Source organism: Aulonocara sp. 'chitande type north' Nkhata Bay, linkage group LG9 (genome assembly GCF_057382095.1).
Source record: "Aulonocara sp. 'chitande type north' Nkhata Bay isolate Kocher_YH1m ecotype deep benthic linkage group LG9, A_spYH_male_GT1.1, whole genome shotgun sequence".
Classification (NCBI taxonomy): domain Eukaryota; kingdom Metazoa; phylum Chordata; class Actinopteri; order Cichliformes; family Cichlidae; genus Aulonocara; species Aulonocara sp. 'chitande type north' Nkhata Bay.
The window spans coordinates 37107821-37120621 of record NC_141352.1 but is presented as its reverse complement, the minus strand read 5'-3'; the positions used below and the strand labels follow the sequence as shown (position 1 = coordinate 37120621).

Here is a 12801-nt window from a genome sequence, read left to right as displayed (position 1 = left end):
CCATAACTGCAATGCTCAGTGGCTAGTGGATCTGAGGGCAGACCACAGCGACCTCCCTGAACAGGGTCCAGTAACCATCACGGTGGCAGACATCCAAGCAAGGGTCTCTAGTATGAAGAGTTGGACAGCACCAGGGCCCGACATGGTTCACGCCTACTGGCTAAAGAAGCTGACTGCACTCCACGAGCGTCTGGCAGCACAAATGAACCAGCTGCTAGTTGACGAGAGACACCCGGGTCAATACATGGGGCAAAGAAAGGGATTGGCAAGAATACCAGAGGCGTAAAACACCAGCTACTGGTAGACAGACCAGTCAGCCGAGACTACAAGACCAGGCTGACCAACCTGTGCACTGCCTGGATTGATTACAAGAAGGCCTATGACTCAATGCCCCACAGCTGGATACAAGATCAACAGGACCCTAAGAGCCTTCATCAGGAACTCAATGGCGAGCTGGATATATGCTCGCATTGGAGTTTGGGTCCTAGTGGAAGGCTTGTCACATATCGCCCTTAACTTCAACAAGCAGCAGCAATTTTTACATAACAGGCTGTGTTGTTTATGTTTTTTTTTAATCAAATATTTCAAAGAAATACAATACCTTGTCTTGTATTTTGAGTAGAGTGAAGATTAAAACTGGGGGAGACCTGTGGGGTTTTCTGCTTTCTACGTGGGCCTCAGCACTCTTGACTTTTGGAGTGGCTGCTTTTAGTTGCAACAAGTGAAAAGAAGCTGCTTTGAGATTTGAAAAGCTAGAACTATCAAAACTTTGACAAATCTGCTTTAAAGCTTTGCTTAAATCAATCAACTTAATCAGCTGATTAGAATCGGTCCTTGTTAGTTTTCTGACTGTTCATCTTTCACCAAGATCTCTGCTGCACAAGTCCACACACCTTTTGACCTCTTCTCCATCCCACCCGACCAGCCATTCTGCACCCAGGGAAGGGAGTCGGTGTAATTAGCTTGAACCAATCACACTGAAGGCATTAGGGCAGGATTAGTCATTAACTGGGGGCTTAGCTGTCAGCTGTCAGCCACAGAGGAATGCTGCTAAGCCTCTGCTTCAGCCCCGTGCCACCAAGACATGGCAAGAAAACAAAAATTACGCCTGCGAAATAGTTCTTAAAATACAGTGGCGCTGTCTGCCGCTCTGCTCTGTTAATAGCCGTAGACACGGGTGGATGGATCAGACACCAGCTGTAAATATCTCCGTTGCATATGTAGCCCGGTGCTGCTCTTTTAATGTCCAACAGATGTTGGTGCAGTAATGCAGTCTGTGAGCCTGGATACAGGAGGACCTGAAAACAGGCACACTGTCTGTGTTAATTAAGCAAGTTTTCATAGTCTGAAGTGTCAGAATGTAATGTGTAATGTTTAGTGGTGTCACCACAGAACAGACCCTCTGTTAGCTTTGGCTCTGCAGTCAGAGAAAACCTGATGGCAGCAAGTTTGAACACAGACACTCTTTGTACTATGAGGGCCACTTGAAATGAGAAATAAGAGTGAGATTTGCCAACGCCAGTTCCATTAAAGAAATTGAATTTTCCTTCAGCGCGTCATCGATACCCCAACCCCCAACCCCCATAACCCCACTGCAACTAAACAGAACAAATTGATGCTGTCAGGGTGCTGGCAGGTCGTTTGACTGGTGCAGCCTGAATTCATTTATCAGACCCCTTCCAGTTCTCTCTCAGGAGCGTACGCAAAATCCATCACATCCTGTTCTTCCTTTTTTATTGGACGGCTGTGTGGGTAACAGATTGCAGCACGGCTCTGTCGTCCTTTCCCACAAGTCTGGCTGCATGTCTCACACTTTGATCGGAGAGCGCACACGCTGGCTCGCAGCTTTTAGTGAAAGTTTGACTCCAAGTTTGGCAGAAAATGAAAAGCAAAAGGAGTTGAACAGTAGGGGGGGTATGACCCAGACTGGACACATTCCTGGGGGGTCTGGGAGTCTGTCCTCCTGTGCAGATCGGTGGCCTTTAACTTCCCCCAGCATGCGCATTCAGATTCTTTGTTGCAATCTGTTACTCTGTTAGACAATCCTTTGCACTGAGTATTTCTTAGAGAAAAGGCATAGTTATACCAGCACTTTAAACAGTGAAACTTTGCAGTGAATTAAACCCACAGAAGTTTGTTAATTTAAAACAATATTAAATGACTCTAACTTTATTAGCCAATGGAGCGCCAGGGGTGTCCATAACCACCATAAACTAACCTCTGGGCATCCAAAAGAACCAGTGAGAACATGTTAGGTGGTTACATACATGCTGATGCGTAAAGATGGAGTGGAGCGAAAACTGAAGTGCTGATGTATGCTGTGACTAGTCCAACCTGCTAATAACATTATGGTTGTCTTTCAGCTACAGGAGCAGTTAATATGCCTAGGTCCAGATCTTCGAATTCATCCACTCTGTTGCATCAGCTCATTTGTATAGCACTGTGCATGATAACAGTAGCAACTTTGCTCCACTCTAGAAAAAATTCCAGCAAAATTCATTATGTTGCATGCACTGCTGTGGAATTGATTGCTACAGGCAGATATGTTTCTCTGTCGTAACTGGTTAATGAAATATGAATAATCTATTCAATGGAAGTCTGTTGGAGTCAAGACGTAAGACTGGAGTGTAATAGGTCCACAGATCTGTCAAGTATGCACTTAATCATTTACGCTTGTGAGTATAGAGACTGCACGGAGCTTCTAGAAAAGGGGTGTCGAACTCCAGGCCTCGAGGGCGGGTGTCCTGCAGGTTTTAGATGTGTCCTTGATCCAACACAACTGATTCCAATGGCTAAACTGCCCCCTCAACATGTCTTGAAGTTCTCCAGAGGGCTGGTAATGAACTAATCATTTGAAACAGGTGTGTTGACCCAGGGTGAGATCTAAAACCTGCAGGACACCCGCCCTCGAGGCCTGGAGTTTGACACCCCTGTTCTAGAAGAACCACACCGTTTGCAGTGAGGCACTGACCACTGAGACTGAGCACAGCCAGGTGAAGCAAAGGTACATGTGGTACCCACCTGAAACGGCTTGTTACACAAATCACATCATACACTGACAGTAGCAGCACATGCAACAAACATGTTTCTGATCCGTCTCTCCTGCTAGTGTGAGCAGCTGCATGCACTGACCTGGTGATATTTGACATACACATACACACACATTCTTAAATAGTCTGGGAATGTCTCCATGTGCTTTAAAGAAAAGATCAAAACTAAAAAAGGTTTCTCTCTGCGTCTGTGTTCACATTCACACTTTGATTCGTGTTGAGGCCCAAATAGAATCCGACCCCTGTGATCTGATGTTTACCTGTAAAGTAACCAGGTCCTTGGGTCCTTTACAAATGAAGCTTTTGATTGGCTCATTCTAGTTATTCTCAGTTGCGTTGTTGCAGATAGGCAGAGCACAGTGCCGCACACTCATTCTTGGCTCTACGACAGTCTCCCCCTTATGCACAGGAGACTGAACATGGCTGCAGGCTTCCCCTGTCCTCAAAATCCACCCCTCACTCAATTAATATTTCAAGAAGGAAACCTGATTGGAGAGGCAGTGTGTGGCAGTGAAACTCCCTCTGTTCTTTGCAGAGATGTTGTTTGAACAAAAAAAAAAAGAAGAAGCCTTAAATCATGTAAAACAGATGATTTTGGAACAAAAACTCAAAAATTCATTTGTCCACTGCAGCTTGTTTTAGCACTTGGAGCCTTCTTTTGTCTGCTGTATCCAGGCAGCAACAGTTTGTGTCTATTAGACTTGTTATTCTCCAACAAGCTATCTGGAGGTTTATCACAACAAACTGACATTTTAGCTGAGCCTTATCAGCTCCACACCGAAAGGTTAATTGTTCGCATCTCTATCAGCGCATGAGCCTCACCGAACCTTCTGATCCGTGAAATGAAAGGAGCTGTCGTCATGCCGACCGCTGAAAAGATGCTGACTTGATTTTAATCTCTTGGTTTTTGCTTTTTTTTTTTCTTTTTGTTTGTTTTTTTGTGCCTAACCCTGGTTGTCAAGTGCTGACCTGTCTACCTGTGCAGGTTGCATATATATGTTTCATTAACATTTTTTTCCCTGCACAAACTATTTAGACGTTTTTTTCTTTTTTCTCTTTTTCTTAAACTGGTTGCTAAGGGAGGTGAGGAGTGGTGCGCGTGTGTGCATGCGTCTTTTCTCATGTTCATGGAAAATAGACAGGGAGGGCTTTGCCAGAAATATTATGATGAGAGAGTGGGCGAATGTGTTCGGAGCGATGACTAGCAACGCGGAAATGTAGGTTAATCTGATCATATGGATGTGGCCATCGTCATCAGCATCATATCTCCTGGAGCAGAGGGAGAGAAAGTATGATGAATGTGAGAAGGAGGGGTAGCAGTAGGGCGTTGGCTGACTGAAAGGTGGCACAGGATAAAGAGGGAAAGAATGGCCAAAGAGGTTTTGGTGCATGATTATCAAAAGATGCAGCAGATGAAAGGGTTGTTTGGTGTGTGTGTGTGTCTGCAGAGAAACGTGGCTTGAGAGGGGAAACAGAAGCGAGAGAGGAAGGCGGCGGTGGGAAGAGGTCAGCAGAGAAAGATGAGAGAGCTGAGGACAAAAGAACAGAGGGAATGGGAGCAGATTGAGGCAGCGTTTCAGCGATGCTGCATGCTCTCCCCTGCCCTCCCTCTCTCCAACCCTCATGACCTAGCTTCAAACGGTTCTCGTGGTGACCACTTTATTGGCTGGATGTCTCCGTGGTCTCAGTCACCATGCCGTCTATTCTCACCACCACACCGCACTTCCTTTAACCTGCTTTCATCTAATTCAATTACTCAGTCGCATTATGTAAGGTGGTTACCGGGGGAATAGAGCCACGCTCAGAGGTGAGATTGACCCGTGTGCTGTCGGTGATGAGAGGGAGGAATACAGAATTATTATTTTAACAACAGTTATTACAGAGAGTGGAGCTTGTTGTTGAATCTCTCTGCTGCCTTTAATTTTCAATGCAGACCTCCTAAGATTGACTTTGTGGGAAAGAATATTTGCCTACCAGCAAATAAATAACATCACATTTACCAGTAAGGAGTTATGTGCTGGTGTTCACTATTAGTGATCAGACCCAAAACACTGCACAGTAGGTCTGTATTATCCAGGCTCTGGCCTGCAGTACAGGTGGAGCCGTGTTAAGGAAGTTTGAACTTCTGTTTCATGCTGTGTGCTTTCATCTTTGCGGAACTACTTCCCTTTCTTTTCATTTGCAAAACCAAGTGCAACAGCATGGATGTCTTAAGGGGCTGTGTCATTTCAGACCCACAATTTAAAGACATTTAAAAGACATAAAAGACATTTTGTTTCTGTTCATTTTTAAATATCTGTGTCTATTCAGAAACGTAGATTCTGTGTCACAAAGGAGGGAAGTGAGATCTGTAAACATTATGTAATGTGTTCGGCTTTTTTAGTCTGTCAGGATCCTGACAGCAGTAGCAGCATCCTGAATCGGTGATTGAAATGAGAAAATGCAGTGTTTGATCTGCCTTTGTGTGCTGTTTGGACTGCAAACTGCTGCACAGCTACCATTGATGGAGATGCTGCAGAGTGGGTTGCCATGTGCTAGAAACCCCTCCCCCTCACGGTACTCTCCTCATGGCCAGATATTTGTGATGGAAACTCTCCCCCCTCCCACCCCTGTGCCTACTGTCGTAACCCAAGGGAGACACCTACTGGACCTGCAGTTTAACTGCAGCCTGTGCTTCCCTGCTGCCCTCACCCTGACCTGTACTTCTTTACACAGAGAATTATTTATGGTTTAATTTACAGCGCACTGCTGGGTGCAGTCCTTCTCCAGCGATTGTACAAGCTCTGTGGGACAGGAGGCTGACTGAAGGGAGGCGATTTATAGTGTGCTTTTCTCAATATGGCGATAAATACAAGGGCGATAGCAAACTGCAACAGAGCCTAAGCTCATCGGGATCTATTAGTAAACCTCTCTCTAATCAGTTGTTTTGTTTTCTGCTGTGCACGTCCGTTCCCAGCTTCCTTCAATTTCTCCATTAGACCTCTGAGTTGAATTAACGACATGAAACCACACGGGCCTACACACTCAGCCTGCGTAATGCATTCTTAATGCAGTTTGTGGAGATCCTATACTGTACTGGCCTGTAGTCTGAAACTCATTTATCACGGCTCTGCCAACAGACAGGCTGCTCTGCTGTGAAGAAGACTGTTCTGTATTCAACAGCACCTCTCTCCCTCTCTCCTCATCACCTGCTCTCTTTCTCTCGCTCCCTCCACCCATCCCCTAGATCCTCTCTATTTTTAATTACCTGTCAGAGACCCTGGGTCCTGATCCCTCCTTCCCCGCTCTCTGCCACATCTCATTCACTTCAGCCAGGAATCTGCCTGTTGAGAATACAGCGATTTACAGTGAGGGTACTGGGAGTATACTGTGGGAGGACGTCATGCTGAAGTTGCCTGCTGTATTTTACTGTGTAATACCACAGGGAAGATTTTAGCAGGTGTGCCTGTATTTTCTGGTACTGTTGAAAAAGAGTGTTTTTCTGACAAAGGATGAACTGAAGCTCTGCCATCACGTAATGTCGCATACTGCTGTTTCTGATGTCATTTAAAAAAAAAAAAAAAAAAAGAAAAAGAGTGTTTTAAAAAGTGTGTTATTTAATTGAGTGAATTATTTAAATTAATGTGTCATACGTTTTGGTTAAATAATGCTTATTATCTTTAAAATTGGCACATTATCATCAAAATAATCATCATCATCATAAGCACAATCGTATCTTACTTACCTTACAGGTAAGGAAGTGCCTTATACTTGCAGTCTTCCTGTTGACCAGCAGGGGAAGCCTCCCGGTTGTTATTGATCGTTGTGTTTTGTCAAGTTTCCCTCCCCTCACCCCCAGATGGACGCCCGTCCCTGAACTGGTTCTGCTGAAGTTTTCTCCTTAATCAAAGATAGTTTTTCCTTCCTACTGTCACCAAGTGCTTGTACACAGAGGTTTGTCCGATTAGGTCTTTACCTTACAATATAACGCAGCGACTGTTGTGATTTAGCATTAAATAAATATAATTAGTTGAAATAAAGTGTTTGCAAAAAGAGGTGACTGTCAACTAAAGCTTGCACTTTTTAAGTTAATGAGGAAATTGCCCCACTTCTCACTTGATTTATGACCTAATTTACCATTTTACTGATTACTTTTTGGTGTTCATTGATAGTTTCAAGTCATATTTAATATAGCATTAATAGCCTACCTTGGGTAATTGCTATCAGAGGAGGTGCAGTCATTACATCCACTCCTTATTTGACCCTGGTATCTCTCTTATTGTGATTTGGTCCCTGCAGCTCTTATGAGATATGACAATACTGGGAATAATTTTCTGCACATGCATCATGACATGTGACCCCTTTCACATGATACACATAGATAACTGATGCCATGTGTGTGTGCTTTAAATTTAGTCGGCTGCAGCTTGTCATACCTGAAGATTAACTATGGCTTTTCCTGCTGTAGTGTAACATTCTCAGATGTATTTTTCAACTGTTTCTCAAGTACATTAAATACGGCACCTAAAACATGTTAAAAGATTACCGGTGTAATTTTTAACACTCTGTCGTGTGCCAGGTATCATCTAGAAACAATACAAAGTGAAATCGGTGATCAAAACTAAGTGTTGTAATGGTGAAAGAGCTTCAGCATGTTGCCACATGGAATTGCAAAAATCTTTAGAGAATTGTTGCCGTTGGTGTTAAAACTTAAATAACACCTTCCTCTTCTCCTAATCACTTTTATTGCCTGTCAAACCTCCTTTAAATATACTTTGCCTAATCTGTCATATGGCACTCATTTGTCCCGGTGAAAGAAGAGTCCACAGGAGTAGTGATCGGGGGTGTTATCTCTCATCAGCACACTCAGGTCTCTACACTGTGGTAAAAATAGAGTCTGGCCTTTGGTGAAGCAGTTTTGTCGGCGGCTGGTCTGAGCGAAACCCACAGAAAGTCATTCTTCGTAGGGGAAGCTCACACTATTTCAGCAGTTTCCTGTTGTGTCAGTTGCGTTTGTGTACACTGCCGCGCTCTGTGTGTGTGTGTTTGACAAGTGCAAAGGGGAACAGAATCCTTCCACCTCACACACACACACAAAGTGAGGTCTCAGATTTCCTGTTACCTTCAGCTGGAACATTACAAGTCAGAAGGACTGAGTGAAAGCGGTGTATTTCTTTGCGTCTGTGTTGGTGAGGGGTGCTTTGAAACCACAGCGCGTGCCCCGTTGCACTTGATGGCCGCCGTGCATCACCATGCGACGTGCATTCAGTGTGTTCAGAGGCTACAGGAGAGCCGGGGAGGATGACGACGACGTCTTTGTGTGCAGCTCTGGACACAAGGTGACACAAATGAGACTGCTAGATATTTTCACCATGTCAGCTTGCTTAGATCTCTGCCCTCTGCATTAATATAGCACAGTGCCTCTGCGTTGCCAGCACAGATGGATTTTGATGTCCCATAACAATTAGTTCCTCTGTGCTCTTCCTCAAACTGTTCATTTATAGTTTGAGACCTTTCCATCAGCACTGGCAGCAAGCAGCAGCTTTGTTCTCCTGAAACTGTTGCATTGGATTCCAGGTATTATTAATAACAGCATAGTGAAAGTTTGCCAGTCTGAATTTAGGGAACAGATGGTGACTGCCAGTGATGTTTCTCTTCATGTCAAGTTTAATTTTGAAGTAAAAAAAAAAGTTCCTCTGTTGTCTCCTGCAATACCAGATATGTGTTGTGTTTTAGTGTATGGTGTACATTGCATGAAGCTTTTCTTTCTCATACAGAACAGCCTCTCTTCATGTTGCTATTTTCATTTCTGTCTAGTTTCGAGGGAGTTGCCACTTTTTTCCCTCTTTCGAGTTTAGATGTCATACAGATTAGCAACAAAAAAGGAAAAGCTAGACTTTGAACCCCTGCATGGGGTCGCTGTAGCTCAGGAGGTAGAGCACTAATCAAAAGGTTGGTAGTTTGAACCCTGGCTGCTCCAGTCTGCAGCCAAATATCCTTGGGCAAGATGCTAACCCCATGCTTTCTGATGCATCCAGCTTGCAGTGCAGCTGTTAAATGAGGCAAAGTGCTAAAGTGCTTTAAGTGTCCAGTCCATTTACCATTTGTAGTAAGGAGGGAATCTGCTGGTGATATCTCAGTTCTGTGTGTACACTAGAAATGGTCCTGAGTCGTCACCTGTATGCTGCGATGAAACATATCTATCTTGATGGTAGTGGTCTCTTCCTGGAAAGCAGTGGATCATCATTTGTAATGAGCTTTCACTGAATGGCTTGATGAGGATGAAAGAGCTGTGAATCATGGTGTTAGAGGCTGTATTTTTTGTTTTTGTTTTTCCTGTTTTGTTTTTAACCAGCAAAGCTAGTTTTGTTTTCATCCTGTGATTTAGTCTGTGCGTGTGTGTGCACCATCATGGTACCTTCTCTGGAAGCAAATAATATATAAAGTTTGATGTACTGGAAACCTTAAGGTGTGCGCTTGATTTCACACAGAAAGTGAGCGTTCATGTGACAAAACATCTACATGTCATTGGGAATTACGACACAGAATTTGGTGAAGGTTATAGTGAGTTTATCACTATAGCTTTGTGGTTATGTTGTCATGCTAACACGCAGTGACTGTGATCTGCATTTGCTCACTGCCTTAAGTTTGAGTGTACAGTAGTCATTAGTCGGGTGTTTGGTAATAAACTCTGTTGGTTGTGCTCTTCTTGTTACTCATTATGTTCCACATTAACAGCACTGAGGGGAGCACTACTCAGCCTGTGGAAACACAAAGGGAGCTTCGTCCAGTCTTTGGTAATAACACTAATAACAACAACGAAGAGCTGAGCGTCCTTTTAAACGTTACATGTTAGGGTGGTGCAAAATGACCAGTGCAGCTAAAGAAGACAAACACTCTATGCAGGCAGCAGAATATGATATAAAATGATTGTAGCATGTGTGGTCAGCAGTTGAACTGTGTTCCTTTAACCAGTAATAAAGCGTGTGCACACTCCACTCAGACTACAATCATTTTGAAATGACTCTGAATGCAGAAACCAAAAAAAATGTTTTGGTTTCCCTTCTGTCAAAACAGACATTAAAGCATATAAATTACTTCTCCACCAGATGCATTCAGGTTTGTTTGGGCTGAGTGGAATCTAAATGGATTTGACCCCAGCCGTGCTCTCCACAGCCGCGAGACTCCATCATTGCTGTATTACTTCCTTTAAAAAAAAAAGAGCAGTTAAAGTTGCAGCACACTGGATCCATTCTGGTGGCGACGGACGAGTCTGAACTCGAGTTCAGCCAAACTGTCATGTCTCTTCGCTTTGCCTCGTTCAGCTGCTCGCTCTGTGTTGGACTTGAAACTGAGAAGCAGCGGGTAAAACTAACTGAAGCCAGCAGGGTGCCACGAGGCCTTTGCTCCGGTCCAGCACGTGTGCAGGATATTAAATAATAATTCATGTGAAAAATATTCCTGTTATTCCAAAACCGGCAGGAAGTTCCATCTGCATCCTGAAAGATGCCCAAAAGCTTGTAACTGAAGTGTGTTTCCACCCCTACATTCCTCACCTGTAACAAACAGAGGCAGTGCTGGCACAGCGTTCTGTATCTAATGCTTTCCTGCTCGCTAGAGACACCCAAAGCTGGCACCGGTCAGACTCAGCTCAGCTCCAAAAGCCCCCAATTTTTTTTTTTCAGAGCATACAGAACGTTAAACGCTCTGAGCCGTAGCCATGGTAACTTAGCTTTTTCCCTTTTGTGGAGTGACCTTCGGATGCTGCCAAGTTTTAAAAGACCATCTCAAAAACTGTCTTTGATGTTTATCTGCTCTGACACTGCAGGGCCAGGTCCAAATCCAGGAAAATATATTCAGACGGCATCTCTTAGATTGTGTAAAAGTAAAGATCTAAATGGAAGACAAACTGTTTAGTTAATAGAAACCTTTTTATCTCTATACCGCATCGGCACTTTATACCAGCCATTTGCACAAAAGACACACGTAACTTATCTCTTCTACTTCCTCTTGCCTTTGCTGTGCAACGTGCTTTTTTTTTTTTTTCTCTAACGCTTGTTTCCCCAAATTTTTCAATCTTTCTAACCTGCTGTGGCACAATTTGAAGCAATATTTATGGTTGCTAAGGAGATGTTTAGCTGTTAGGTCGCCGTGCCGTGACAGTGCTGTCTGTTATGGCAAAAAGCCACATTTAAAGTGACAGCTCTTCACAAGCCTGCACAGAGTCTTGTGAAAACTTTCTGTTTAAAATTCTGTATTTTCCTCTGACCTGTAGAGCTCTTTTTGTGTGCTAGGGGGAAATTTGCTGTATGTCTGCCTTCTCTTGATGAAGTAAATTGTGCTCAAAGCACCAAAAATCCATATTTCTTTCCAGGAATTAAGACCCAGTTACTCAGAAAAATCTGCAGTCCTTTTAGTGAACAGTTGAAACTACACCTGTACCTCTGGCAGTGCTAATGCCAGTGTGACAGCATGGTATCATTAGCTTTAGGTTAAGATTTAGGCTTGTATGATAATAAATAACTGTGTGAACAGGAGTAGAAACAGTTCCAATACATTCAAGGAGCCTTGCTGCAGAAGTTGTCTGAAAAACTGGGCAGCTCATACCAAAACAATCTACATATTGTTTAATATAACTATTAAACAGCCTCATGCATGAACCGTGAAGTAAAATCTCTGAAATTCACCATTTCATTTCTTTTGCATTTCATATCTTTTATCCCACATGGGTATTTCTTGCATTAAAATACCAGCAGACATTTGTCCTCAGAGCATTTGCCTCTGATTTGACAGATAAATGATTACATAACTCTGAGTGCATGTGGTTCAAGTCTCACTGATATGGTGCGATTTCAACCTCTGTGACTGCAAGCCACATGTGCCGCCTCCATCCTGCCGTGCAGACTGCCAGACTTTCTCAAAGCCTTTGTCTGCCTCCTCACTCACTCACTTTCCTTCTTCTAAATGGAGAAATTAGATTATTGTGCAACAGTTATATTTCTTTGCAGCTAAATTCCATGTTTATGTTTGTAATGCTAACTGTGCTGCAGCAAACAGCTCAGCTGATCACGTTCTACCGTTGGGTCCACGCTGTGACAGCTGCTGCTGTTTGTAGCTTGGATGTCAGCAGACACTGGCGTCTTGTGGTCATGGAATTCCTGGAATGTCATTGAATTTTCAGAATAAAGTGAGGACAGTCGTAAATTCCCAGGACAACTCAGTGAATATAAATGAAAAAAAGATGATCAGCCACCCGTGAATGAATGCACCACAAATCCTGATCTTTCCCCCTCTTTTCCTCCATCTGTCTCGTCCAGACAACATCACCGACAAGTCAGGGCCGGTCCGACTCACCTGTCTATACCAACCTCCAGGAGCTGAAGATCTCTCAGTCCAGCCTGCCTCCTGTGCCCTCAGGCTCCCCAATCCACATCCTGGGTGACTGGGAGACCCACAAAGATCTGAGTGGCAGGCACTTCTACTACAACCGGGCCACTGGGGAGCGGACCTGGAAGCCACCACGCACCAGGGATACTAGCAGCAGCACCAGCAGTACCCGAGGAGACAGTCAGTGCACAGCGGAGAGTGAGGTGAGGGGTGCCTGGAGTATTTGAAGAGAGATACTAAAAATGATCTGTTTCTGTAAGTAGTCATAAATGTCAAACATGAACAAGCATTCAAACAAACAATCCTTTGTTTGGGCCAAAGGGTTTAGTAGGTGTGAGTGGATGTGGAAACAGGAATCAGATCATGATGGTCTGTAAATGGCGTC

At 43.9% G+C, this 12801-nt stretch overlaps 1 protein-coding gene across 5 annotated transcripts in view; it reads left to right on the top strand.

Moving 5' to 3' along the window:
* Positions 1 to 12801, top strand: part of arhgap12b (Rho GTPase activating protein 12b) — a 63072-nt gene that overhangs the window by 37800 nt on the left and 12471 nt on the right. For all 5 annotated transcript variants that reach the window (XM_086307335.1, XM_086307332.1, XM_086307334.1 and 2 more), the window contains exon 3: positions 12347 to 12619. In XM_086307335.1, the coding sequence (XP_086163461.1) occupies positions 12347 to 12619 (273 nt within the window). The remainder of the gene's footprint in view (positions 1 to 12346; positions 12620 to 12801) is intronic.